The sequence below is a fragment of the Meriones unguiculatus genome, chromosome 1 (assembly GCF_030254825.1).
Source record: "Meriones unguiculatus strain TT.TT164.6M chromosome 1, Bangor_MerUng_6.1, whole genome shotgun sequence".
Classification (NCBI taxonomy): Eukaryota; Metazoa; Chordata; class Mammalia; order Rodentia; family Muridae; genus Meriones; species Meriones unguiculatus.
The window spans coordinates 143,815,251-143,842,159 of NC_083349.1; the positions used below are offsets into that span (position 1 = coordinate 143,815,251).

General features: G+C 55.1%; 1 protein-coding gene across 2 annotated transcripts in view; it reads right to left on the reverse strand.

Moving 5' to 3' along the window:
• Positions 1–1,884: 1,884 nt before the first annotated feature.
• Bicra (BRD4 interacting chromatin remodeling complex associated protein) overlaps positions 1,885–26,909 on the reverse strand; it is a 72,733-nt gene continuing 47,708 nt past the window's right edge. For both annotated transcript variants that reach the window (XM_021648305.2, XM_060367823.1), the window contains 14 exons: positions 26,682–26,782; positions 24,346–24,391; positions 24,200–24,242; positions 21,288–21,353; positions 16,895–18,847; positions 16,409–16,585; positions 9,183–9,818; positions 8,846–9,020; positions 8,532–8,641; positions 6,920–6,981; positions 5,809–5,957; positions 5,537–5,631; positions 5,250–5,352; positions 1,885–3,742 (listed from right to left, as the gene is read on the reverse strand). In XM_021648305.2, the coding sequence (XP_021503980.1) occupies positions 2,637–3,742; positions 5,250–5,352; positions 5,537–5,631; positions 5,809–5,957; positions 6,920–6,981; positions 8,532–8,641; positions 8,846–9,020; positions 9,183–9,818; positions 16,409–16,585; positions 16,895–18,847; positions 21,288–21,353; positions 24,200–24,242; positions 24,346–24,386 (4,716 nt within the window). In that variant the 5' untranslated portion in view covers positions 24,387–24,391; positions 26,682–26,782 and the 3' untranslated portion in view covers positions 1,885–2,636. The remainder of the gene's footprint in view (positions 3,743–5,249; positions 5,353–5,536; positions 5,632–5,808; positions 5,958–6,919; positions 6,982–8,531; positions 8,642–8,845; positions 9,021–9,182; positions 9,819–16,408; positions 16,586–16,894; positions 18,848–21,287; positions 21,354–24,199; positions 24,243–24,345; positions 24,392–26,681; positions 26,783–26,909) is intronic.

The following is a 26,909-nucleotide window of genomic DNA, read 5'->3' on the forward strand; positions in this document are numbered from 1 at the left end:
ATAGAACGCTTCGTTTCCTCTCAGGCACCAGGTCTGCCTGCATAATGGACTAAACCTCTGAACTGCAGGCCAGCCCCAATTAAATGTTTGCCTTTGTAAGAGTTGCTGTGGTCATGGTGCCTCTTCACAGCAATAGAAACTGACCCTCCCTCTCCCCCCTCCCCCATAGACAGGGTTTCTGTGTGCAGCCCTGGAACTCTATTTGTAGACCAGGCTGGCCCTCAAGCTCAGAGACCAACCTTCCTCTGCCTCCCAAGTGCTGGGATTAAAGGCCTGCACCCCAACAACCAGCAAACAGAAAACCCTGACAAAGACACATGGCTTACTTTGTTTCCTAAAACGGGGTCTTGCTAAGTAGCCCAAATTCACCTTCCGATTCTCCTGCCTCAGCCTCCCACAACCAGCAGGCGAGCAGCTGCTTCTCTGCTACCAGGCACTGACTACCAGAGTGCCATCAGATTGGGCAACATTGTCACCCGGTTATTCATGTGGTTTAGCGTGTATGTATGGGGGGGGTGTCTGTGGGTATGTGCAGAAACCAGAGGACGATGTATGTCCTCTACCGACCAAACCCCAGGCTCTGTGTCCTTTCCCTCAGTGCCGGGGGAAGCGGTTTGAGGCAACCCTTGGCTTGTATGTCTGCAGCCCTTGTTCCGCCTGATGCAGGATGTCACACAGCTCAGGCCAGACTAGAACTCGCTAGGCAGCACAGGATGACCTGAGGCGTGACAGGTGGACACTACCATGCCCGGTTTATGAGATGCTGGCGATGGAAGCCAGGGCCTCCTGCATCCTAGTCAAGATCCCCCCCCACGCACTTTAATGTACTTATGTAATTTTTCTAAGATTTATTTTTACATCTATGGGTGTTCGGTCTGCATGTTTCTGCACCATGTGCTTGCATTACTCCCAGAGACCAGAAGAGGGCGTCAGATACCCTGGGATTAGAGTTGCCAATGATTACGAGCCACTGTGTGGGTGCTAAAAATCAAACCAAGGACCTCTGCAAAAGCAGCCAGTGCTTTTAACTGCTGAGCCATCTCTCCAGCCCCTATTTATTTGTACATCGAGACAGGCTGACCTTGATCCACTGAAGTAATGGCAAATAGCCTTGAATTCCTGATTTCCATGCTCCCACCTCCCAAGTGCTGGGATGACAGAGACCAAAGCCCTGAGCGTCTTTAAGATCTGCTTGATTTGTGTGTCTGTGTGTGTGCCCGTGTGGATTTTGTGACATGGTTGTACCCAAAGACGACCAGAGGGTGTCACCCCCGGAACTGGAGTTACACGCAGTAGGGAGCAGCCATGTGGGTTCTGGGAACTAACCCTGGTCCTATGCAAGCGCAGCAAGCACTCAACACTGAGCCATTTCCGGAGCCCCGTGAATGTCTCTGAATAGTGGGATGTCTAAACCACGGCAGTGGAGAGTACTGCCCCTGCACCGGCAGGGTCCCGGGGCCACATGCTCCCGGGGCAACGCTCAGAGCATTTCCAAGCAAAGCCCCAGCACATCACCGGGTACAGCAGGAGCTGACAGCTTCAGAGGCAGGGACCTCCTTCAAGCAGGCAGCCCCCTCTACATTTGTGTGTGGGCATGCGTGCCACTGCACCACGGGGTGGTCAGGGGACGACGTGAGGGACTCAGTTCTTTCCCTCCCAGGAAGTCCCAGAGGTCACATCTGGGCCATTTGTCCCATCTACTGAGCCATCTCACCGCCGCCCACTGGGCTCAGAACACGGCCCAAGACCCAGTGGACACGCATCCAACATACCAAATTCCTCTCGACTGGCTTGGTCCCAACCCACCAGCACTATTCCCAAAATAAAACACCCAAAAGCAACAGGGGCCGGAGGGAGCTTTAGTTAAAAAAAAAAAAAAAAAAAAAAAAAGGATCGGCCTTTAATTTTCAAGAGTTCTAGATGTACAGAATTCTCCCTTAAAAAATCGTTATACACAATAAATACAGTACAAAAAATCTTTATCTTACAGTACTAGTTTTGTCTCCGAGATTTTAAAACGTGGCGTGGCGGGCTGGAGGCAAGAACAGGGAAGACGGCTTGGGAGAAGGGAGGAAGACCCCGTGTCTTGTTCCTTTGGCGGGATGGAGGCAGTGGGAATCTCTCTCGCGCGCGCGCGCACACAGGATGACTCAGGAGGGTGCACGTACGGATGGGGCGCAGGTACTTTGGGACACTGACTTGAGTCCTTGCTTCCTAATTTTCCAGGCTCCACGGGCAACCGGAAGAGAGCCGAGCCTGTCTGAGGATCTCTCCCGGCTGTGGGCGCCCGGACGGATCCACGAGGCGAACCAGACAATACCCGGATTTAGATGTTACCGGTACGTCAAACCCAGTACCCAGTCCCGGGCAACATTCACACGTACCCCCTGCCCCGTCCTGTGCCAGGGGGATCCTGTACATTACAGCCACCTTCTCTAGAAACCCACGGCCCCTCCCAAATCTCTAGCCAACGTGGAAGCAGGAAGGTGGGGAGGCCTTTGTGACTCAAATAACTTAGGCAAGAATCGTCAGGGGAACCGGGTTGGCGCCCCTTAGAGGTGGAGGCGGGCTGCCAGGCTGCTGCCCTGGAAGCGGGGCTGGGGGCGCCTGACAGAGGCCGCAGGAGCAGCCCAGTGTTATCTGTTCAACGTTCTGGCGCCGAGGCCACCGTTGTGACTGGAGGGCGGGAAGGCGTCGGGCCTGTGCAGGGGGGCTGGGGATGTGGGCGCGCCAGGGGGGGGGCCCGTATGCGGGTACGGGCCTGCGGGTGTCCGGCCGGGGGCCTGCTGCAGGTTAAGGATGCTGTCGATGGCGCTCTGCAAATGCTCGGTGAGGGTATCGTCCTGCGGGCTGTCACTAGAGAAGCTGGCCTGGTCCACGTCGGGGGATTCGGACTTGCGTCGTTTGGCTGGGGGCAGGGCGGGTGCTTCCCAACCAGGTTCGGTGGGGGCCTGGCCGGTGGCGGACGCTGGCGTGTCCAGGGGTGGTGGGCCGCCCTTCAGAACCCGCTGATACAGTTCGTCCTCCACCGCCGCAAGCTCCCGGATCAGGCCGCTGGTGGCCTCATCGACCTTGGCGGGCAGTGGGGGTGGGCTGCCCGCACCCCGCGGCTGTCCCTGTGCCCCCTCGGCGGCCCCCGGATCACCTACGTTCTCGCGGTAGGTCTTGCGCAGCGGTAGACGTGGGCAGGACGCGGGCATCGTGGGTTTGCGTGCCGTGGGTGGGGAATGGTCCAGAGTGCCATTCATCTGCGCCTGCGTGGCGGGCGGGGGCGGAGCTGGGCGCGGCGGAGGCTCCGCCCCTTTCGCAGGGGCCGGGGCGGGCAGGGGCTGGTGCACAGGGTCCAGGGCCGTGTTGTGCACCACCTTGCTGAGCCCGGCCTCCTGCTTGATCTTGAGTTTGAGGCCGATGCGACTCCGGGCCTCGTAGGTCTTGATGGGCGGCCGGTTGCGGGAGGGCATGGGACCATCCTCATCAGCGTCCAGGGATGAGGCGGCGGAGGATGAGGATGAAGATGAGGACGTTGATGACAAGGATGACGACGCCCTGGCCCAGGTTACGGAAGGCGAGCCTCCCGCCCCACCGTGTCGGATCACTAGCTTGGTAGGTAGGTGAGGAGGAGGCTGGGCAGACGTGGTGGAGGAGGACGATGAGGGTGATGGGCCATGGCTGGGTAGCCGGTGACCCTCGGAAGACACTGGGACGGCGAAGCCGAGGGAGCAGGAGGAAGACACATACTCATCTGCAGAGTTGGGACGGAGAAACCCGCGGGTTAGTAGCTACGCTGAGACAGGTACTTGTGCACTCTCCTGTCTCCTGGTCCAGGGTGAGTCTAGACCCTAGACCAGGGGTTCTAAGCCCTTTGGGGTTGAACCACCCTTTCACAGGGGTTGCACATCAGATAGCCTGCAAACTCACACTACACTCTATAACAGCGGCAAAATTAAGAGTTACAAAGCAGGAATAAAAATTTACATGGGGAGGGGAGAAATGGTTCAGAGGTTACGAGCACTGGCTGCTCTTTCAAGGGATCCCCCAGTGCAATTCTCCCCAACCACATGATGGCTCCCAGCCATCTAGAATGAGATCTGGTGCCCTCTTCTGGCATGCAGGCGCATATGCAAGAATAACACTGTATACATAATATATAAATCTTAAAAACAACAACAACAACAACAACAAAACCTTTCTAGTTGGGGTTAAGGGGGTCGGGAACTGTACTTCATGACTGTAGTGGCAAGAAGGCTGAGAACCGCTCATCTAGACCAAGCAGATCCTTGAGTCATTCTGCACGCTCCCTGAGCAACCTCACTCAAGCTCACCCAGGCCTCAGTGCCCTCCCAAGGCTGCATGTGTATGAAATGATGACTAAGAATTTAAAACAAAAAGTGCAGCCCCAGGCAGGGTACAGTGCTGTGTCTGTTATTGTGGCTACCCAAGAGGCTGAGAGGGAGGCTCTGGAATACCAAGGTCAGCCTGGGGACTTAGTGAGACCCCATCTCTAGAAAGTGAAGTTAAAAACAAAACAAAACAAAACAAGATTAGGACATGGTTCAGCAGTTGAACTCTCTGCCTAGAATCCCCCAGTGAGGGGCTGGGGTGTGGCTCAGTGGTAGAGCCCCTGCCTAGAGTCTCCCAGTAAGTGGTTAGGGTCACAGTGGTAGGGCCCCTGCATAGAATGCCCCAGTGAAGGGCTGGAGGCGTGGCTCAGCAGTAGTCATAGCCTAGCATGCTTCCAACCCTGAGTTTAAACACTAGACCTCAAAAACAAACAAGTGCTCCCAGGTTATTTGCTTGTTTTCTGATGCACTAGGCATGTGCTCCCTAAAGGCCCACCTACAGGAAAGCCATGGCGTGTAAGACACTAAGTGCAAAAATTAAGAGGGAAGGCTCGTTCTTAGGGTGGTGCAGGCACAGAATGGGCTTCGAGTGTGTGTGGCAGGAACCTTGTTTGTGCCTTGGCCCTGGCTCTTCTCTTTCTGTCTGTCTCGCTGCGGGCTGAGGCTGGTAAAAAAGCCCTTCATCCTAGGATCCGGGGTGGAAACTCACAAGGAGCTGCAGCAAGGGAGGCAGGAGGGGCTCTTGTGCCCCCTTGTGGCTAAAAAAAGTAAGGCCACTCACCACAATCCACAGACCAGGCAGGACTCAGAAGCCTCTGCCTCCCCTGAGCACCAGTAAACATGCCAGGCTGCTCTCTGGGAACCTCAGCAGCAGACAGGTGGGGGATGCCCGGCCCCCTCCCCTCTCACCAGGCTTCTCCTTGGCAAGCTGCTTATCCAAGGCAAGGGTGGTCTTCTCCTCCTGAATGAACATTCGGTCGATCATAACCATCTCCGCAGAAGGACTGACTCTCTGTGGTGGGTTGGCGTAAAGGACACGTGAGAAAGCAAACTGGCAGGAGGTGACCGGTCAGGCTCAGACCATCCGCCTCCTTTCCACCTCCCTCCCTGTGAAGGAGATACACCCTCAACCCTGCCCAGAACCAGATAAGGACAGTCCACAGCAGGGAAGGGCCCCAGTGGATTCAGAATCCTACCCTGGACTCTTCCAGAAGCAAAAGCCGGTATTTATTGAGCATGGCCTGGGTGCGTTTGAGCAGCTGCGTGGAGACAGTCTCAAACTCTTCATCCACTGAAGAAAAGAAGAGCCACACAGGGAAGTAAGGGGATGACACAGGGTGCCTGTGGCCAACTGTGGCCACTCGGGAAGTGCTCAGCCTACTCCATGCTCTGCAGCTTGAATGCCGAGGGCTGGTGGCTGAGCTGAGGGCACGCAGGGTCACAGGGGAGGGCGGTGGGGAGGCCTCACCTTTGTGGTAGTCGTTGGGGGAGGGGAGGGTGCCTTGGTAGACATGGTAGGGCAGGAGGCGATGGAGGGCGTCCTCGAAGGAGGGGAAGGCTGTCTTGTAGTCGGGGTGCAGGACAGAGCCCTGGTGCTTGTGCAGATGCTCCAGGAAGCTGGGGGTGGGGTAGACCACACACATAGAGCTGGGGGTGAGGGCAGAGAAACTGATCCTGGACCTTAGCCCCGAGCTACAAACTCAACACTAAAGGAAAGCAGCGTCAGCCTGGCTCCCTGTGCCCCACTTGTCTCATGACTTCCCTGACCATGGACCAGAGTGAACAGGTAAACAGAGGAGGAGGAAAAGCCTGGGAAAGTGACGGGACATCGCTCCCGCTTAGGCATCCAAAGGAGAAAAGGAGGGGTTGGGAGTGACACAGGAACACCAAGGTCCATGCCATTCTGTCTCCGGCCACTGGGGGCAGGACCTCTCCACTACCTCCGGCCTAAGAGTGTGTAGGGGTGGGGTTGCCTAGAAGGGCGCTAGGTTTTAAGAGCCCGCTCTATTTCTCAGTTGTGGTTTTCCACAGAATCCCTATTACAGCAGGGCTGGGTTTCCCCATCAGGTGACCATGTCCCCAGCAGACAAGCCTTGAAGACCAGCTCTCACACCGCGGGGCAGATTTCCTAATATTGCTTATTTGTTGTGGTCTCGCAACTACTCAGTGAGTGCTTGGCAAACACTTGCGTGGGAGGAGGGAAAAGTTACTCCTCCCAGTGCTCTGACAGCCTGCCTGCCCTCACCCAACAGGGAGCCACCTCACTGCCTATCTACCCGGGTCCCCCAAAACATGCTTACCCATCTTCCCTACCCTCAAGCTTGTGTGCTCTTAACTCGTGGGCCTACCTGGACACCACTGTATTCTAGTCACCCCTCACTTTCTACCTGGCGCTTCCCCACCACACCCGACGAGCTGACATCAAACTGGAGAGGGCTGTTGAAGCCAGCGGCCTGGCCTGCCAGTGTCCCCTATGGACTTCCTTGTCATTGTTCCCTTGCGGAAAGGAAACTGAGTCAAGAGGGAAGGTGCCCGACTCTGGAGCGCTGGAGTGGTGGGGACAGGTGGCTGTCACTCACCAGGCTTCTTTGCTGGGTTGCAGCAAGGGCTGTTTCTTCAGGCTACACAGCTTGCTGTCATACTGTGGAAGGAGGAGAGGTGAGTGACAGGTGCTGCTAGAGGAGGCCTTCTCTGTCTCCTCGGCCTATATCCTCCCTCTAGCCATGGACACAGAGAGTAAAGGGAGCTGGCCCCAGCTACTGAATGCCCTGCCCATCAAGAGAAACCTGGCGGGGAAAACCTGGTGTGCTGTCATATGCCTTAACTGTCACCTGGACACAGCATAGCGTCACCTGGGAGGAGACGCCTTAATTGATGCCTAGCCTTTGGGGGTTATCTTGATTAACTGAAGGCGCTAAGCTGTGTGAGAAAGCTAGCTGAGCATGAAACTAAGCCAATGAATGCTCAAGCCAGTGAGCCAGCCAGTAAGCAGCACTCCTCCTGGTCTCTGCTTCAGTTCCTGTCCAGGCTTTCCTCAATGATGAACTGTGACCTGGAAGTAATAAGACAAATAAACCCTTTTCTCCCCTAAACTGCTTTTGGTTATAGTCAAAAATCTTGTTTTTGAGACAGGGTTTCTCTGTGTAGCTTTGATAGTCCTGGACTCACTCTGTAGACCAGGCTGGCCTTGAACTCCCAGAGATCCGCCTGCCTTTGCCTCCCACGTGCTGGGGTTACAGGCGTGCACTACCCTCACCTGGCTGGTTACAGTCTTATTATCATAGCCACAGATGGCAAACAGGACAGCGTGTAAACTCAGCACCTGGGTGCTCAGGTGGGAGTTCAAGGACAGCTTGGACACTGAGACTCCCGCCTCCATCTCAGAAACCAAGGAGGGAAGAGGCAGGTGGATGTCTAAGAGTTCAAGGCCACTCTTGGATAAAGACTCCATTTCAAAAACGAGTTCAAGGCCAGCCTTGTTTATATAGTGAATTCCAGGCCCGTCAGGGCTACAAAGTAAGACCCTGCCTCAAACAGAAAGGAAGGAAAGAAAACAAGACAAAACAAAAAGAGAAGGAAGTACAGAGTGAGAGGAGAAGAAAGGGGGTGGTGGTGAAGGAAATAAGGAAGGAAGGAAACAAGAAAAGCAGTCTGCTTGGGAGAGGTGGACTAGGCTGTGGGAGAGGAGCCCTTGGACCCCACCTCTGTCCACTCTGTCTTAGACTCCTAAGGCAAGTCTCACCAGCCGGCCTTTGAATGTCACCATTATTTACACCGCTCCTGCTCTCCTCCAGCGAGTCTAGCATTAATATACTTTGAGATAACTGGTCTGTCCAAACTTCTTTACCATGCCAGTCATCAAATCCTGGGGTTTGAGCCAGTGTTCCACGCCCCCACCCCATCCCCTCCAGCCACGCCCCCAGCCCCTCACTGGGGGATTCTAGGCAAGGGGATCCATGTCTGAGCCACACCCCAGCCCCTCACTGGGGAATTCTAGGCAGGGGCTCTACCACTGAGCCGTGGCCACAGTCCACATCTAAACTACTGTATTGGTGGTCCACCTCCAACCCTACAGACAGCCACGCGCCCCTGAACCAGGGAGCTCTAGTAACCTCCCCTGCCCAGTGTTCTATGTTCATCTCTCTCCTGCCAGCTCATTCTTCAATCCCTAGTTGCTCTGAAGTTCCTTACCTGCATCGTTGGGGGCTTCCCGGGCCCAGACACAGCAGCTTTGGCCACACTCAGGGTTGGAAGGTTGCTGGCAAAAGCCTTGTTTTCCGCAGGAAGCAGAGGAGGGAGGCCTGGTGTGGGGTGAGGAAGGGAGCCAGCCCAGCATGAAGGCTGTTCCTCCATTGGGAGGTCCCTTCCCACCCCACGGCTCTCCCACCAGATCTACACAGTCTGCCCCCCCTCCACCTGCTGGGCCAGGAGGGTGGGGCAACCCCGGGCTTCGGTACACAGCAGCTCTAGGCAACCCTTTCGCCTGGGCAGGCTCCTCTCCCTACCTGTGGTGGCCATTGGTGTGGAGGCTGGGGCATGGCTGGAGGCGGCAGGAGTCCCAGGCGGTGCCTGTCCGCTGACTAGCACAGTAGGATTGGCGAGGGGTGCCAGGGCGGTGGGCGTCTGCGGGGTGGCGGTGGTGCCCCCAGCCTTATTCTGGAGAATAATCCCAGATGTGACCTGAGGGAGGGCAGATGGTTGAGGGAGGAACATGAAATCACAGCGGGGGGGGGTGGGGAGGGGGCAGATGCACGAGGGAGAGGCGGGACACATAGGCAGGGCAGGGCCAGGCAGGGGGTCGGTCTGGGGTGCAGCGGAATCAGGTGTGCTCCTGATGGTTACCTGATGGAACCGATCCAGAAGTGCTTTTGGCTGGGGCAGCGCGGGGAAGGGGGCAGTTACCATCTGGAAAGTCCGAGGCGGTGGAGGAGGAGGTGCTGTGGGCTCAGGGACCATGTGGAGGGCTGGGGGTGGAGTAGGGGACTTATGGGGTCCCTGGCCCTGTGGGAACTGGAGATGGAAGTCGGGGGGTGTGGGGGCTGGCAACCTGGTGGAAGGCTCAGAAGAGGCGGCCACGGTGGAGGGGGTGGAAGTAGGAGGGAGGTGGGGGGCTGGGGGCAGCGGGCCCTCAGGAGGCTGGGATGGGGGCCGCAGAGGGGGCTGAGGTGGGCCTGGGGCCGTGGTGGCTGGGGTGCCAGCAGGTGGTGCAGCACCCAATTGATTCTGGATGACAAAGATGCCAGGCAGAGTCGGGGGACCCTGCGGTGGGGGGCAGGGGTGCAGGCTGGGCTCGGAGGGTGGGCAGGGCAGGCTCTGGGGCTGGGACGGAGGGCGAGAGTGGGGTCTGGAGGGTGGGCGGGAAGGGGGCCTGGCTGGGTGTGGGGAGGGCATGTGGGGACTGTCTCCCAGGGGGGCCTGGTGAGGTAGTGATGGGGAGGAGGAGGGGCCGGGGGCCTTCAGCGGAGCAGCTGCAGGGATCTGTGTAGAACAGGGAGGCAGAGACAGCTCAGATTAGCCTTGGCTTCCGAGTGACCGTGACACTGTAACCCCACACCCCCTTCACCCAGCCCTCTACAGGCCCCATTCTCTCTCTGCCTACCCAAGTCCCTCCTGAGGCCGGACCCCACTGCAACCACTCACAGCTCCCTAACTCACCGGGCCCTCCGATCTCCCCCACCACGCCCATGTGCACCCCCCACCCAGCAGACGGAGGCAAGCCCTGCGGGGTGCGGGTTGGTAGCAGCAGAGGAAGCAGTGGCAGGGACACCGGGGCACCACAAGCTGCTGAGCAGGAGGCAAGAGGAGCACAGCACAGGGAGGGTCCTGCACGGCGTTCCACAAACGCCATTCACGGCAAGCAGCTGCTGGTGAGGACGAAAGGGCAACAGGAAGTGGCCAGCCATGGGAAACGGGGGTGTGTGTGGGGGGGCCCTGGGCTCTCTTCCCTGTCTCAGCGTGCCCGTGGCCTGGCTGCACGTCCACCTTTACACACGGTGGCGGCTCCATTGTGCCTAAGCCATCAGCCACGCCACCCTGCCTGCATCCTGCACCAGCGCTCGTCCTTCCACTTCAGCAGGCCTCGCCCAGTCTTGCCCCTCGGGACTGTTATCCTCAAGTCACAACCACGGTGGCACTGTGCAACCAATGAGTGACAGCTGTGTGCCCCAGCCTGGCCTGGCACCTCGGACACTCACTGACTTAGAGCGGGGACCTGACCACCAGCACTGGCTAATGGGCTGTCCCACAGTATGGCTTGCTCTGACCTGCTTCAGCGACAAGTGGGTAGAATTGGCATCTGCAGAGGGAGTCTGCCACCAATGAGAGGCACTGTGGGCTCACACGGCTCCCATCCAGCTCACAGCCACTACCTCAAAACCACCTGTTCACGGGGAACTCTGTGTCTAAGATTCAGGAGCGAGCACGGGCTGGCGAGATGGCTTAGCAGATAAAGACCTGAGTTTGAATCCCAGAACCCACATGGCAGAAAGAGAGAACCAGCTCCTCTGACCTTCATACGTGGTCATGCACATACCCAGATACATGCACATGGGCACACACATGAAGACCCAGGACCAGAGTGGCCCAGGACGTCTCACCCTATGCCGCTGGTTCTCAACTGCAAATCTTTAATACCTTCCTCATGTGGTGGTGACCCCAACCATAAAATTATTTTCCTTGTTACTCCCTAAGTGTGATTTTACTACTGTTATGAACCGTAAGTATCTGGTATGCATGAGCTCTGATGCGCGACCCCACAGGGGGCGACCCCAGGCTGAGAACCGCCGCTGGACACTGAGAGGCACGCTGCGGATCAGCATCACTGCCTGGATGTCTGTATGCGGTCACTCACCCCAGGATCTGGCCTCTAAGTCTGGGGCATTCCGAGCAACCCTTCCAGGGTCAGCACTGATTAACCTCTGGCAACTAAGACGCAAAATATACCTCAAACAAACTAGATCAAGCGAGCGGTCTCGGCATCCCTCACAGCACTGCCAGCTGCACGCAGAGGGCAGCGCAACAGCTGTGGGCTTGCCAAACACGGCCAAAGGGTCGGTCCCCAGACAGTCCTGCAGAAGGCAACCTGCTCTGGGGATTTCAAAGCTTCGTTGCCTGTGAAGACTCCTCAGTTGGTGGTGTGTCTGTCTACTATGCACAAAGGCTTGGGTTCGATGCCCAGCGCTGCATCAACCTACACAGCGGTTCAAGGGCTGTGATCCCAGCACTTGGGAGGGTCAGAAGGGGGAAAGTATCTGACAGCATAGTGGGGCGGGCCAGAGCTGTGCTCATGTCCTGTAAGGAACTGTAAAATTTTATTTTATGTTTATAGGTGTTTGGCCTGGATGTATGTCTGCTCCACAGCAGCCAGAAGAGGGCACTGGGTTACTCGGAACTGGAGTCCCGGACTCTTGTGAGGCCCCTTTAGGGCTATTTCTTAGTGGTTTACTTAATCTTTCCACTAATAACAAAATGTTTTACTTATTATTTTTTTTTTTTCTTTTTTGAGACAGGGCTTCTCTGTATAACTCTGGCTGTCCTGGAACTCACTCTGTAGACCAGGATGGCCTTGAACTCAGAGATCCTACTCTTCCTTAGGACTCAAGTTTGGTTCAACACCCAAACTGGGCAGTTCACAACCACCTGTAACTCCAGCTCCAGGTACTGGACACCGCTGAAATCCCCAGGCAATGTGCACAAAGCAAGGCAGATACAAAGGGACTGAGAACGAGTCGGTGGGGAGTGTACACTCAGAGTACACAAGACCCTGGGCTCTCTGCCCAGCACTGGGGAGGCGAGGGTAGAGACAGTGAAGGAGAACTTCAAGGCTAACCTGGGCTATGGAGTGAGTTCACAGTTAGCCCAGGCAACTTTCAAAAAACAAGAATAAAAAGGGGCTGGAGAGATGGCTCAGCAGTTAACAGCACTGGGTGTTCTTCCAGAGGACCCAGGTTCAAGTCCCAGCACCCACGCGGCGGCTCACAACCGTTCTGCACTCCAGTTCCAGGGATCTGACGGCATCTTCTGACCATCCCGGGTACCAGGAATACATGTGGTGCGGAGGCACACATGTGGGCAAACTCATATATATAAAATAAATACGTCTTGAAAGACAGACAGACAACCCCAGCCCTTGCTCACAAGGTTATCCACTATGGCGATAGTTACAGTAGGCAAACTAGGGCATAACTCAGTGTAAGGAGAGCAAATTAAGTGTCCTGGTACCTAGGAAAAGCCCAGTCCTTTCCACTACCCTAAATGCCTTTCCAGTGAATGGCCACATGGGGGCATAGGACAGCTAAGTAAAACAAGACTGGCTGAGCAAGTGTTTAAGATGGCTTATGAGTGTGCTTTTCCATAAGCAAGTTTAGCTTGTCCATAAGCAAGCCTATAGAAGCAAGTTCAAATCCTGGGGTCCCCACGGTGAAAACAAAACAAAAAACTGACTCCCTTGAGGTGTACACCGACCTCCATAGTTACATTTTGGCACACATAATAAATTTAAGAATAAATTTGAAACATCAGCTGGAGTAAAATCTGATCAAGCAGCAGTCCTGTGCACACACTAATTTCATAGCTTTGCTAACAGTACTACGTGGGGTTTTTTGTTTGCTTGCTTTTCAGAAGGGTACCACTGTATAACTAGCCTCTAACTTCCGGTAACCCTCTTGCTTCAACCTCCAGGGTGCTTCAATTATAGATGATCAACACAACTGGCTGATACAAAGTATGAGAAGCGCTCCCCAGAGCTGTAACACTACACTAAGATCGTAGGAGCTGGGCAGGGTAACAGGCGCAAGCTGCTCTCCAAAGATCCAAGCAGAAAAACAGGGTTTGTACTAAGAAAGAGCAAAGATTAAGAAAGATAGGGAAGCCCGGGCACAGTGGCACACACCTGTAATCCCAGCACTGGGGAGGCAGAGGCAGGTGGATCTCTTCGAGTTCGAGGCCAGCCTGGCCTACAAAGTGAGTTCCAGGACAGCCAGGGCTCTGTTACACAGAGAAACCCTATGTGTGTGTGTTTGTGTGTGTGTGGGGGGGATAGTGGGAGGAGAAAGATTGACAGTGGCTGGTGAGGTGTTTAAGAGCAGTGGCTCTTCTTCCAGAGGACTAGGGTTTGATTCCCAGTACCCACACTACAGTTCACAATTGTCTCCAGTTCCAGGGAGTCCAACACCCTCTTCTGGCTTATGCAGGCAAAATATCCATACACATTAAAAACACATGTAAGTCTAGAAAACAAACAAACAAACCCACTGTTCTCTAAAACAGTCCCACATTAGTTTCCCTAGAAGTGATCATGTCACTTACTAGACTAGGCCAAAAAGCAGGCTTCACCTTCCAACCATAGCTGGTTCTCGCTACTCATCTGCCAAGGGGAAGCCAATCGCGGCTTGCCGTGACCTGTCCCTTAGGACACCCACACAGGCCGAGCTGAGAGGCAGGTTTGCCAGCCTCAACAAGCCTTTGCATGACTGTAGCCCTGCCCGACACCTCTCCTTTATTCCTTGATTTAAAACAAGTCTCATGTAGCCCAGGATGGCCTGGAACTCACTATGAAGATAAGACTGGCTTTAAACTAAGAACTCTATCTGCCTCTGCCTTCTGAGTGCTGGGATCCAAGGCTCAAGCTAACTGTGGACTCACCTAGAACTCCCTGTGAGAGTCCAGGCTGGCCTTGAACCTCTGGGTCTCTCTGCCTCTGACTCCAGGCAGGCTTTCGGGTGTGTGCCACCACGCTCAGCTGCCTAGATCCTTCTGGTTAAGAGCTGTCTCAGTGTTAGTCAGGCCTGGTGTTAAGAATACAGCATACAAAAACCTAGCAACTCAGCTGGCCAGTTGTGGCGTACACCTTTGATCCCAGCACTCAGGAGGCAGGGGCAGGCCGATCTCTGAGTCCAAGGCCAGCCTGTAGTTCCATGACAGCCAGGGCTACCCAGTGTAACCCTGTCTTGAAAAACAAAAACAAACAAAAATGAATTCGGAGATTACGCACAAGCCCTAACTGTAAAGTCGCTGCTGTCATTATCCTCACCTCACGTGAGAGATAAGGAAACTGAAGCACAGAGAAATAAGCAACACACAGAAGTTGGGCCCAGAGGAAGGGCGGAAGAGGCCAGGGAAGCCCCTCCCCCCGCACTCCACCATTCCCTCCGACCGAGGCTCGTCAACTACACGCACTGCCTGCTGGGACATTCACGGGTTGTGGGCAGCATTTCGGGACAGTGCTGGAGAGCCGGCCTGTGGTAGAGAGCGCTGCTGCTCTAGCAGAGGACACAGGCCCCGAGCACCAGTATCAGGCGGGCCACAAGCGTCTGTAACTGCAGCTCCCGACCGCACACACCCACACACACAACACAGCAGCTGCAAGTCCTGGCGACAGCACACACAGCAAGGCCTGCCACGGGATAGGTGCACATTAGCTCACCGATTCAACCTAAGCCCCCCTCCCCACCCTCAATCTAGACGGAAGAAACAGTGTTCACATTCACATGGCAGGAAGTCTGTATGCGGAATCACGGCTGTTCAAGGCCAAGCCGCACTGACTTCGCCATCCAGCCCCTTGCCATTACAGGATCTCCTCCCGTTTCCACCTCTCCTCTAGCCCTTCTTTTTCTTTTTTTAAAAACTTCACAACCCATCCTCTAGAATAAAAGGGCAGCCCGCCTTACCTTCTCATGTGCTAATGAGTCACATAAGACTAAAGGCTCGTTTTCCTCACATGTAAATAGTGTCCACAAATCAACAAGAAACTGACCAGGAACCCACATTTAAAAATAGCAAAGGATATAAACAGTTTCTCAGAACAAATAGCTCTTATATGCATAAAAAGTTGACTGACTTCATCAATAGTGAAAAGGAACACAACTTAAAAATCAATGCAAGGCACTTTTTTTCACCTGTCATACCGGCCACTTCAATACACTAACGAGGCTGGTAGAAGACAGGTACAAAATTACACTTCTGACAAGCTAAACCAACTGACAGTCCACAGAAGGCAGCTTGGAGATACCATTACAATACAGAGCCATCAAACCTTTTAGACTCAGAAAACTCAGTTTAAAGAACTTATTCTAAGTTGTGTGGTACACCCAGCAATTTGAGACACTGAGGTAGAAGGCTTACCTGGACAACTTAGGAAGACTGTGAAAATGAAAGCGTTCAAAGGCCTTGTGATTTATTCTCAGTAGTGAAGTGCTTGCCTAGAGCCCACCAATGAGGGGCTGGGGTGTGGCTCAGTGCTAGATCCCCTACCTAGAATCCCCCAGTGAGGGGCTGGGGTGTGGCTCAGTGGTGGAGCCCCTGCCTAGAATCTCCCAGTGAGGGGTGGGGTGTGGCTCAGTGGTAAAACACCTGCCTAGAATCCTCCAGTGAGGGGCTGAGGTGTGGCTCTGTGGTAGAATGCCTACCTAGTTCACAATCCAGACTACAAAATAATGACTTATTCTGCAAAATACCACACAAAGCTCTTATCCGTGGCCTTGTTCATGGTATGTAAAAACCAGGAGTGACTTCAAACACCCATGCATAAGGACTGTCGAAAGAAATAACATTACCTACACAACGATCTACTTACTATGTAGCCATTTAAGGTCAAGTTCAAACAACCAGGCGTGACCTAGGTACAGCCTTCACCCTTTATAAAACTGGAAGACAGAGCAGTGGTGTCCCAAAGCATTCACACTGAAGGGAATGTATGGTTCTTCTGGTTGTTGAGACGGCATCCCACGTAGCCTAGGCTGGCCTCAAACTCCTTGTGTAGCCAAGGATGACCCTGACTGATCCGTCTCCACCCTGTGAGTGTGGTTCAAGGCAGGTGCCATCACGTTGGGCGTGTTTAGTGTGAAGGAAAGGAGCCGTGCCACCCGACACAGCTCTGAGGGTCACTCCCCACCCCTTGGTGACGCGTTCCCTGTCTAGAGATGGACTCTAAAGGTGCACTGTGGCCAGCAGACATTCAGGGAACATGAGAGCGAGGAACGAAGGAGTGTGTTTCCCAGGGTAGCAGGACAGAGGCAGGCAGGGCGAGCGAGCGGGGGCTGCGTAAGGCGGCCAGGCTGCCAAGGTTCTACCTGGGGAGCTGGAGCTGGGGAAGCCCGGCTGTCGGGGGTCTGGGCGCCATGGCCAGCTCCTTTGGTGACGGGCGTGGCCAGGGCTGGGTCTTGGGCAGGAGGCGGGGCGCTGACTATGACGGAGGCAGGCACCGAGAGGTGGGGACCCTCTGTAGAGAGGGGCTGCTGGTTCCTCTCCTGCAAGGGCCACCCAACCAGGGTCAGAAGGCCCCAGAGGCCACGGGCTCCCATCCGAGCCTGCCACCCCACCCACCTCACGGGCAACTGCAGACAAGAGGTGCAGAGCAGGCTAACCCCAGAGCCTGTCTGCCCACCCTCCTCTGGGTTCCATCATTCCATCCACCATTCATTCAACATCCATGTCCCCCTTGACTCTGTTCACCAAATACGCCATCTGTCTGTCAGTCCCATCTCTTGTCAGTAGGCCTACCAGCCGGCCCCTCAGCTCAGCTATCTGCCGTCCCTCCCTCCATGCTCCCCCATTACCTGGGGCAGGAACATCTGGAGGGAATCCTGAGTGAGGATGGCCGTTGTGGCCGCGGGGGGCGGCTGCCCCAGGACTATCTTCTCTGGGCTGGATGTCAGGCTTGGGCTGGCCTGAGGAGGGGTGGCCTGAGGCTGGGTGGCCGCCTGCGGGGTAGGGGCCTGTGGTGGCTGCTGTGCCTGTGGCTGCTGGAGGCCCATGGGCAGTGGTGTGGTGACGGCGGGGGGCACTTGGGTGGCGGGCTGAACCGCCAGGACGGGTGTGGCCTCCCCAGCAGTGGCAGCTGGGGTGGTGGGCTGTACCAGTCCATCAGGGGTGTTGAGCATGGCCACAGCGCTGGGAGGCAGAGTGACGCCCTGGAGGACGGTGGTGGCCGTGGGGCCGGTGGGGGCCGGCTGGCTCTGAGTGGGCAGGCTGCCAGTGGCCAGCGACACGGGCATCTGGAAGAGGGCAGGTTGGCCAACCTGAATGGGAGCTGCGGAGAGGATGTGAGCGGCACTGTGTGGCCCCGAGTGGGGTGCCAGCACCGGGCCCAGGCTCAGCGGGCCTGCCAGGTTCTGGTTGGTGAGGATCGGGTTGGCGATGAGCTGTCCGCCCGCATGTGGTGCCGCGGCTGTGAGGATCTGGCCGCCCACGTTGGCAGGCAGGGCAGACAGCGACTGGGGGAGCTGCACAGCCGGGGTGCCAGGCAGCAGGAACTGGTTCTGGCCAGGCAGCATGTGCTGAGCAGGGATCACAATGCTGCTGCCTTGATTGAGAAGGTGGACGCTCATGGGTTTGCTGAGGGCTCCGGGGGGCTGCTGCGGGGCCGTGCCTGTGGTGGTGACGGGCGGCTGCTTGAATACATTTGCCTGTAAGGCCGGTGCCGGGAAGCTGGACAGCACCACATTCTGGCCAGCTTTGCCTGCGGCCATGAAAGTCAGGTTCTGGGGGGCCTTAGGCTGCTGGGGCAAGGTTCCTGGCTCACCCTGGATGGTGAGGGTGGCCCCCGCGGGGGTGAAGGGTTTGGGTGTCAGCTGGTAGAGTTTGGGGGGCAGCACCCCTGCAGGCTTCGGCTGGATGGGTGTGGGGGTTCTGTGTAGAATCACATTGGGCGTTTGTACCAGCGGTGACGTGCCAAGGCCCGGGGCCACCGCCAGCGGCTGTCCCGAGGGTGCCCCACTGGCTCCTGCAGTGGCGGCCCCTGTACCGGCAAACACCGAGTTCCCATTGAGTGTGGTGGTCACTGCAGCTGGGAGACTCTTCTGGATGACCAGGCCGGCCCCCTGGGGGGACATGCCGGCGGATGCCAGCGTCACAGGCTCCGAGGGACCAGCTGCTGAGGCCAGGTAGCCACTGACAGGCACCTGCTTTGCCAAAAGCTGGGAGGTGGGCGGGTTAAGGGCCATGACTGGTTGGCCTACTACCTGAATGGGTGCCAGACCTAAGGTGGCTGCTGCAGCACCCCCAGGACTGCCATTGGGAAGGCCCTGAATGTGCTGAAGGGTCACGTTGCTCAGGCCCACAGGCTGCAGGAAGGGCTGGACGCTCAGGGCCTTGTTGACCACATCCTGGGGTGGCACCAGAGCCTGGTGGGTCAGGACGGTGTGCGGGGCTTGCAGCCCCAGCAGATCGGCGCCGCCTGGGAAGAGAGCCTGGGCTCCGGCAGTCACCGCAGCGGCTCCGGCAGCCCCGGTAGCACCTGCCCCGTTATCAGCGGGCTGTAGGGTGGGCAGCTGGAAGGGGCCCAGGTCCAGTTCTGCCTCCGCCTCCAAGGTCTGTTCTGTGATGTTAGCCTCCTGCAGACTCTGCTGAAGGATGTCACAGGGCTGGTCCGGGCCCCCACTGCCTCCTCCACCTCCTCCTGCTGCAGGGGAGCCCAAGATATCATCTTCCAGGAAGTCCAGGTCCACGCTGGGAGCAGGCTGGCTGGGCTCAGGGTTCAAGTGGTTGCTGGCAGCTTCCTGCACGTGGAGCTGGAGGCAATCAGGAGAAGGTTAAGTGCTGAGGTGAGCCAGGACACACTTGGTGTCAAGGTCTCTACGACCCAAGAACGTTCCACCAGAAAGTGACCGGACACAGACCAACCCCTGGCTGGGTGTAGGCTTCACTGTGCTCCCCGAAGCTGAATCTGTCCTCAGTTTCCCCAAGTGCCCCTATCAGTAGATGGTGATAAGAAGGTGAGCAAGAAAAGCCTCCACCTCGCAATCTTGATGACCTGGGTTCCCAATGTGGTAACCGACTCCTTAAAACTGTTCTTACGCCTCTGCATGCATGCCATGGCCTGTGCACGTCCCCATCATACAAGGATCATACACATATATACCGTTTTAATAAGCAAAAAAAGTTTCTTAAAAAGAAGAGAAAGAACTCACTGTACAGATTCCAGCAGCCTCGCACTGGGGGGCAGCTGCCTGTATTTTCTCCCTGAAGTCAAATGGGCCAGTGAATGCAGGTTGTCAATCCCTACATCCTAGGAGGCGGCAGGAGGAAGAGCCCTGACTCCTGAGAGTTTCCTCTGACCTCCACACACAGGCTGGGGTAAACTCACACGCACAGGAGTGTACACACAGTGAGTCAAATAAATAAAACGAACCTGTGCTCACAGAGACCCACAACACTTGTGATTCCAATGTAATGAATTCCTTCCTTCTGGGAGCGGGAGGTTGGGACAGGATCTCTACTTAGTCCTGTCTTAGAATATGTCACATAGACAGGATGACACTGAACCCACAGGCTGACCTTGAACTCCCCTTGACCCGCTTCTACCTCCCTGAGTGCAGGGATTAAAGATGTGTACCGTCAGGGTGGGCTCTGAATCACTTCCTTTAAGACAAGGTTTCTTGTAGCCTAGGCTTGTCTCAAGCGGACTACATAGTCCAGGATGACCTTGTTTGCCTAGGCTGGATTAGAACTCACTAAGTAGCAGAGGCTGGCCTGGAGCTTGCTCTATAGCCAAGAATAATTTTTATAAATATTCTCTGTGTACACACGCGCCTATGTGTATGTGTGCACAGCACATGTGTGCCTGGTGTCTAGGAAGAATAGAAAAATGTCAGATGCCCCAGATGTTACAGATAGTTGTGAGCCACCACATGGGTACTGTGAACGAAACCCCACTCCTCTGCAAGAGCAACCAGTGCTCTTAACCACTTAGCCACCTCTCCAGACCCCATGGATGTCTCCTGATCCTCCTGCTTCCACCTCCCAAGTGCTGGGATCACAGGCAAGCACCACCACACCTGCCTGTTGTTGTTATTTGTTTTTTTAATAAGCGCAAACTTATCCCAGCACTCAAGGAGGCAGAGGCAGGTGGATCACTGTGAGTTGAAGGCCAGTCTGGTCTATAGAGCAAGTCCAAGACAGCCAAGGCTACACCAAGAAACCCTGTCTCAAAAAAAAAAAAAAAAAAACCAAAAGAAAACAAGACAGAAAGGATAAAAAAAAAAAGACAGAAAGGAAGGAAGGAAAAAGAAAGGAAGGAAGAAAGAAAAAGGAAGGAAGGAAGGAAGGAAGAAAGAGGAAGGAAGGAAGGAAAGAAGGAAGGAAGGAAGGAAGGAAGAAAGAAAGAAAGAAAGAAAGAAAGAAAGAAAGAAAGAAAGAACGAAAGAAAGAAAGAAAGAAAGAAAGGAATAATAAAGAAAGGCAATGACAGGGAGCAGGGAAAGAACTGAGGGCAGGAGAAACAGAGTGGCATAGGAGAAAAGGGAAAGAGCGACCTAGGGAGATGAGATGGCTCAGTCTGAAAGGACTTGCCTCATTAGGCTGATAATCCCCAGAACGCACGCGCACACACACACACACAAGCCTGGTGGGGCTCAGCGGTTAAGAGCACTGCACAGCACCTGGGTTTGGTCCCCAGCACCCACATGGCTTAGCACCATCTAACTCCAGTCCCAGGAGATCCAACACCCTCTCCTGGACTCTGCAGGCACTGTGCATACATAACACACACACACATACACTTAGGTAAAACAATCACACACCTAAAAATCACAAAATAATTAAAAGAAAATAAACAGAGGCACAGCTACCCCCTGTGGGGAGGCAAGATAGGAAAGACTTGAAGGGCTGGCTGGCTACCCAGCCTTGGCAAATTCCAGGGCAGCAGGAGACCCTTATGGCTCCTGCCAAGTGGCAACACCCAAGGCTGGCCTGTGGCCTCCACATGTACCAACACACCCCTGTGCACGCACACTCATGTGCCCCCGTACCTCCCCCCAACAGAGAAGCAATCAAGGGGCTTCACAGTCCAGCACACAGCATGTGCTCATCGCTCTTTCTGCAGCCCCTCAGTGGAGTTATGTACGGGAGGAGATCCTCCCCGCCAGGGTCACATGACCTAGCAAGAGCACTAGCGCTGTACCTCCCTCCTGCTCCAGCAGCATGGGTCATAATCAGTGGCCAGCCACTTACCCCTGGACCTTCATAGAAGGCACTCTGGGCCTCCACAGGGGCATCCAGGAGGTCATCGCTGTCCAGCTGCAACGAGAACCCCCAAGCCATGGTCAAAGGAGCAGGGCAGGACCAGAGCAGAAATCAATTTAGGACTGAGACAAAAGGAGGCAAGGGCTCTGTGTATGCTGGGGGCAGGAGGGGGCAGCATGCATTCTGTCCCCAAGAATGGGCTGACACAGGCTGACCACCCTGGGCATTTCCAGTCAATGCCCCTGAGACCCCACCCCCTGCTAGGCCTGCCTCCATCTTGGGACTTGAGCTTCTTGGTTTACACCCAAGTGCTCCTACATGACTCCCGGTCCTCCTCGCAGCACATCCTTCAGGAGGCCTGGGTTTGACCTCCAGTACCCACACGGTGGCTTAGAACCATCTGTAATTCCAGCCCCAATGACAGCTGCCCCACGCTTCTCACTAAGACCACCCCCTTCTCCCCAACATCTAATCCGTGGTTGCATGCTTGCTTTTCAGAGGACAGGACCTGCTGAGCCCTACACTGCGCCCGGCATAGGCAACACAGCTTCTGCCTCCCCGAGTGCAGAAGAGATTTAAAGCATGTGCCACCATGCCTGGCCCCCTCTACTGTGTACGCTGCAGTCCACGCGACTGTCCCGTCACACTCTCGAGGGCTCAGCCACACTGAAACCTCTCCTTTAACAGGCAATGCTCACTTTCCCATCAGAGTGTACGTCTTTTCTCCGTCCTTCCTTCCTCAAGGCAGGTTCTCACATAGCCCAAGCTGGCCTCAAGCTTGCTGGTAGTTAGAGCTGGCTCCTGAGTGCTGGGATTACAGGTGCGCCCCACCACGCCCCACTGTATGTGGTGCTGGGGATGCTCAGAGCCTTTAGCTGCATCCACGTGTTGGCGTGACTCAGGAGACCAGCTCATACTGTGGCTTCCCCCTGGCCCTCCATCATGGGTTTTGTGTGACGAGGGAAGCCAGCTGCCATATCCTGAGGACTTTTGAACAGCGTGAGAGAGGCCCATGGGAAAGAAGCATAGCATGGGGGCTCTGGCCGTGGCCACAGGAGAGAATCAGAGCAGGTATGCCTGCAGACCCCAGGCAAGCGACCAGTGGCTCTCAACTTCCTACACTGTGACCCTTTAAGACAGTTCCTCATGTGCTGACCCCAACCAGAAAATGGTTTTCGTTGCTACTTCAGAACTGTAATTTTGCGACTCTTATGAATCATAATGTTAACATATGTATTTTCCCACGGTCTTAGGTGACGCCTGTTTAAAGGGGTCATTCAACTACAAAGGGGTGGAGCCCCACAGGTTGAGAACCACTGCCTTAGACTTGCAGCTCCAGTTACAAACATTACCGTGGCTTCGGTGGGAGTCCCTGAGCCAGGACCACCCAGCTGATTCCTGACCCAGATATCCAACCTAGCTAAAGCTTAATAAACGATGATGTGTGAGGTCACCATGTCAGGGTGGCCTCTCATACCGCTAGAGAGAACAAACAGTTCCACGGGTCTGCACGACTGACGGCCACGTTCTCCCAGAGAGCTAGCACTGTCTCTGCGACACAAACCAAGCCAGAGCCCCCAACAACTGCTGTCAGCTTCAGAATAAACGATCAGTCATGGGTGGTGGTGCATGCTTTATCCGGGGGGGCAGAGGTGGCCAGAACTACACAGAGAGAGAGCTTGCCTCAAAAACACAAATGAAAACAAAATCACTGAACCAAGCCTAGTGTACTCAGTGCCTACTCTGCCTCGGTCTGATCCATGAATTTACCATCTCTCTTGATTCTACCCCTGCTGGAGCACTGCGGTCACTGCGGTCACCTTTCCTGTCACCTCCTCAGAGAGATCCTTTCTGACCACGCCAGCTAAAGGAGGTCTTTGCTTTCTTTCTATGTCTGTACACCATGGGCATGTCTGGTGCCTGAGGGGAAAGGATCCCCTGGAACTGGGCCCTTTGGGAGCGCAGCCAGCATTCTGTCTGTTTTCCCTCTGTGTAAACCTGGCTGTCCTAGACTCGCTCTGTAGACCAGGCTGGCCTCAAACTCACAGAGATCTGCCTGCCTCCGCCTCCCAAGTGCTGGGATTAAAGACGTGTCATAACCACTTGGCTAGCAGCCAGCATTCTCTACTGCTGAGCCATCTCTCCAGCTACGGGTTTTGTTTTTCGTTAATTTTTGTGTGTGTGTGTGTGTGTTACACACGTGTGTGCAGGCACACTCATGGAGGCCAGAGGAGGACACTGGAGCTTTTGCTCTATTCCCCTCAGACGAAGGGCTTCTTGCTGAATTTGGAGCTAAGCTAGTGATCAGCAAGCCTCCTGTTTCTTTCCTCTCCCCAAAGAAATGGGGTTACAGGTGTACAGAGCCATGCCTGGATTCTTACATGGGTGCTGGGGATTTGAACTCAGGTCCTCATCCTTACATATGTTATCTTACCTCTCCAACTCCTCTTATTTCTTTCTAGTCATTTTCTGCACGATACTTTTTTTAAAAAAAGAAAACCTTAATTAGTGCACAGTGAATGACTTCTATTTACTTGTGTACTTATTTGAGGCAGGGTGTCTCTGTGTCATTCTGGCTGTCCTAGAGCTCGCTCTGTAGATCAAGCTGGCCTCCGACTCACTGAGGGCTGCCTGCCTCTGCTTGTCGAGTGCTGGCTGGGATTAATCTAGCATGATACTTTAATTAAGTATGCATATCCACCATAGCATCATTTCCATGTTAAAAACATGCTGAGAGATTTTCCTTTTTATTTTTTAACTTTTCTTTTTAAAGTCACTGACTTATTTGATTAATGGGGAAGATGACTTAGCAAGAAGGTATAGACTTAAGAGGATCTGGCTCTCCTTCTGATCCTCCACCCCATGCCCAGGAAATGCCCCTCTCTGCCTATGGCACTCACCTTTTCGGATCCATGCAGGAAATCATTGAGGGCCTGAGGGTCACTGCAAGAAAGAGGGAAAAGAGACCTTTAGAAGCTAGGCTGAGGAGTGGAGGGGGGAAGGGGTGTGGGAGACGGGCATGGGGGAGGGGGAGCCCGTTACTCACCAAATCACGTCTAGTAAGCATCTCCCATCCTCATCATCCATTTCCACTAGACGGGGCAGGGGTAGGAAGAGGGTGAGGGAGACATGATTAGATTGAGGCAGTCTGCCCAGCTGCCCATCAGGGACGGGGGAGGGGTGCCTGGAGCAGGGGGTCAGAGCAGCTGTGCCTGGAGTGCACAGACTGGATGGAGGGGTGTAAGAATCACCGCCCAGGCATCCTCCCACTAGGAATCCTGACCAGGGGTGGGGCAATGTTCTTACCCTCCCGTCCTCATGCCCAGCAGCCCCCACGTCCGACTGCTTGGCGGTGACATCAATCAGGACGGAGGGGACTCTGGTCATGCATGTTCTCTGCTGGTGCACAGCTGCACAGGCAGTACTACAGAGGTCTGACTGAATGAACACCCGGCACCCGGCTTCAATGAGGTGAGGAGTTGGAGGTACTTAAATGGATACCCTCGTGTCTAGTGGGTGGGCTGTGTGAACCCTAGGGAACCCACCCGCTCCAGTCTCCAAGGTGCCGTTCTACTTTATAATGTTCGGGAGTTACAGTCAAGTTCAGAGTCAAAACCCAGACTTGGTGGGTGTAAAGGTGGCACGCGCCTTTAATCCCAGCACTTCAGAGGATGTCTGTGAGTCTGAGACCAGCCAGGCCTGCATGGTGAGACCCTGCCTCAAAAAGCAAAATGACCTGATGTTCTCAGGTCCGCAGACCCGCATCTCAGATGACCGTGCTTCGACAGGCTTCAGAGTGAGTTGGCCAGCCTCGCCTCTGTACACCCCTGAGCCTATGCCCTTCACACCCCACTGTCCTGTGTTCTGAGCAGTTTGTGGCCCAGAAGGTGTGGCAGGGGTCTGTCCTGAGTATTGGTGGTAGAGATCAGGGGAAGGGTGGGTGAAAGCACAGGAGGGCACCACAGCCTGCGTCCCGAGTGATGCATACCCACGCGGTGTGGGTCTCAGGCAAAGGATGGGTGACAGGGGTGATGAATGGATGGGGACTGAGGCAGCAGAAGGGGGGTGGGGCATAAGGCTGGGCCAGAGAGGTGGCAGCACAGGGCTGGGCCCACAGCTGAATGATGAGGATGCGGACGGCTAACGTTTGTCTGGAGCTGTCTGGCGCTCACCGCTGGCTAGCACTGTCAGAGCCCATGACAAAGGTTAGCGTGGTCAGCCCCCGGGAGGAGAAAGAGGCTGTTTTGCCCACTGCACCCCGAAAGGACCCATGCACTCTGCATTTTCCCACCTGCCTCCCGCCATACAGCATTCCTGCCTTCCAAACAGCCCCCCAAGCATCTAACCACATGCCCTCAGCCCCGTAAACATTCCTCCAAAGGGGCCTCCACATTCCATGCTGTCTACCTTTTTGAGACAGGGTCTCTCATTGGCCTGGAACTCACCAATTAGGCTCGGTTTACCAGCTAGCTAATTCCAGGGATCCCATGGTCTCCCCCTGCCCAGCACTGGGATTCCATGCCCTGCTCTTCATATGAGAACCAAATTCAGGTCCTTGCAAGCACTTTATCAACTGAGCTACTTCCTCACTCCCCAGCTGAATTTCTAAGCCTCTGTCCCCTCCCCTCTTCATACTTCTAAACATCCATCCATCCTCCTATCCCACTCTATTACACATCCATCTGATCATCGAAGTATCTATCTGTCCCTATTCTCTTTTTTAACTCCCATGTACTCACCTTTAGAAACACACAGGCAAACACACCCACACACCTTTCCCTCCTTCCAATACATCACCAGCCCACTGGCCTCATGTTGGTCCTTCCCTTCCAGTACCATGAATCAAACACAGTGAAAACCATCATCCCCAAGTTGTGAAAACTTACAGCTCAGGACAAAGCTCCTTTCCCAACAGAACTATCTTCCTGGCCTTTCATTTCTTTGTTGCAGTGCCTCGTAGGTGCTCTACAACTATGCCACACCCCAGCCCCTCACTGGGGGATCCTAGGCAGGGGCTCTTCCACTGAGCCACACCCCAGCCCCTCACTGGGGGATCCTAGGCAGGGACTCTACCACTGAGACACGCCCCAGCCCCTCACTGGGGGATTCTAGGCAGGGGCTCTTCCACTGAGCCACACCCCAGCCCCTCACTGGGGGATTCTAGGCAGGGGCTCTACCTCTGAGCCACAGTGACACTGTCTCAGTACAGAATAAAGGTGAAGCCTGATGAATATCCTTACTGCGGCTGGACATGGGATACAGGCTGGAGAGAAAGAACTGAACCAGGTTGCTAAATCAGGTTCTGCAAGTCAGATGCCAATGGGCCACAAGTACCCAGAGTTCATGCTCCTCCAAGAGTGAACTGGGGTCGTCCCTGGTTACCTGTGCTATGAACGGATCATGAAGGGAAGGATGGGGTGGCCACTCCAGGTCTACGCAGGGCCCCGGGCTGGGGACTTTGACAGTGTCCTTTGTAGGGCCAGCTGTGGGAAGAAAAGAGAGAAGCTTTGAGTGAGGAAGGTCCTGAGCAGAGAGGAGACATTCCAGGAGGGATGGAAGGAGGAAGGGAGAGAAGGACAGGAAAGAGAGGGAGGCTGGGAAAGACAAGGG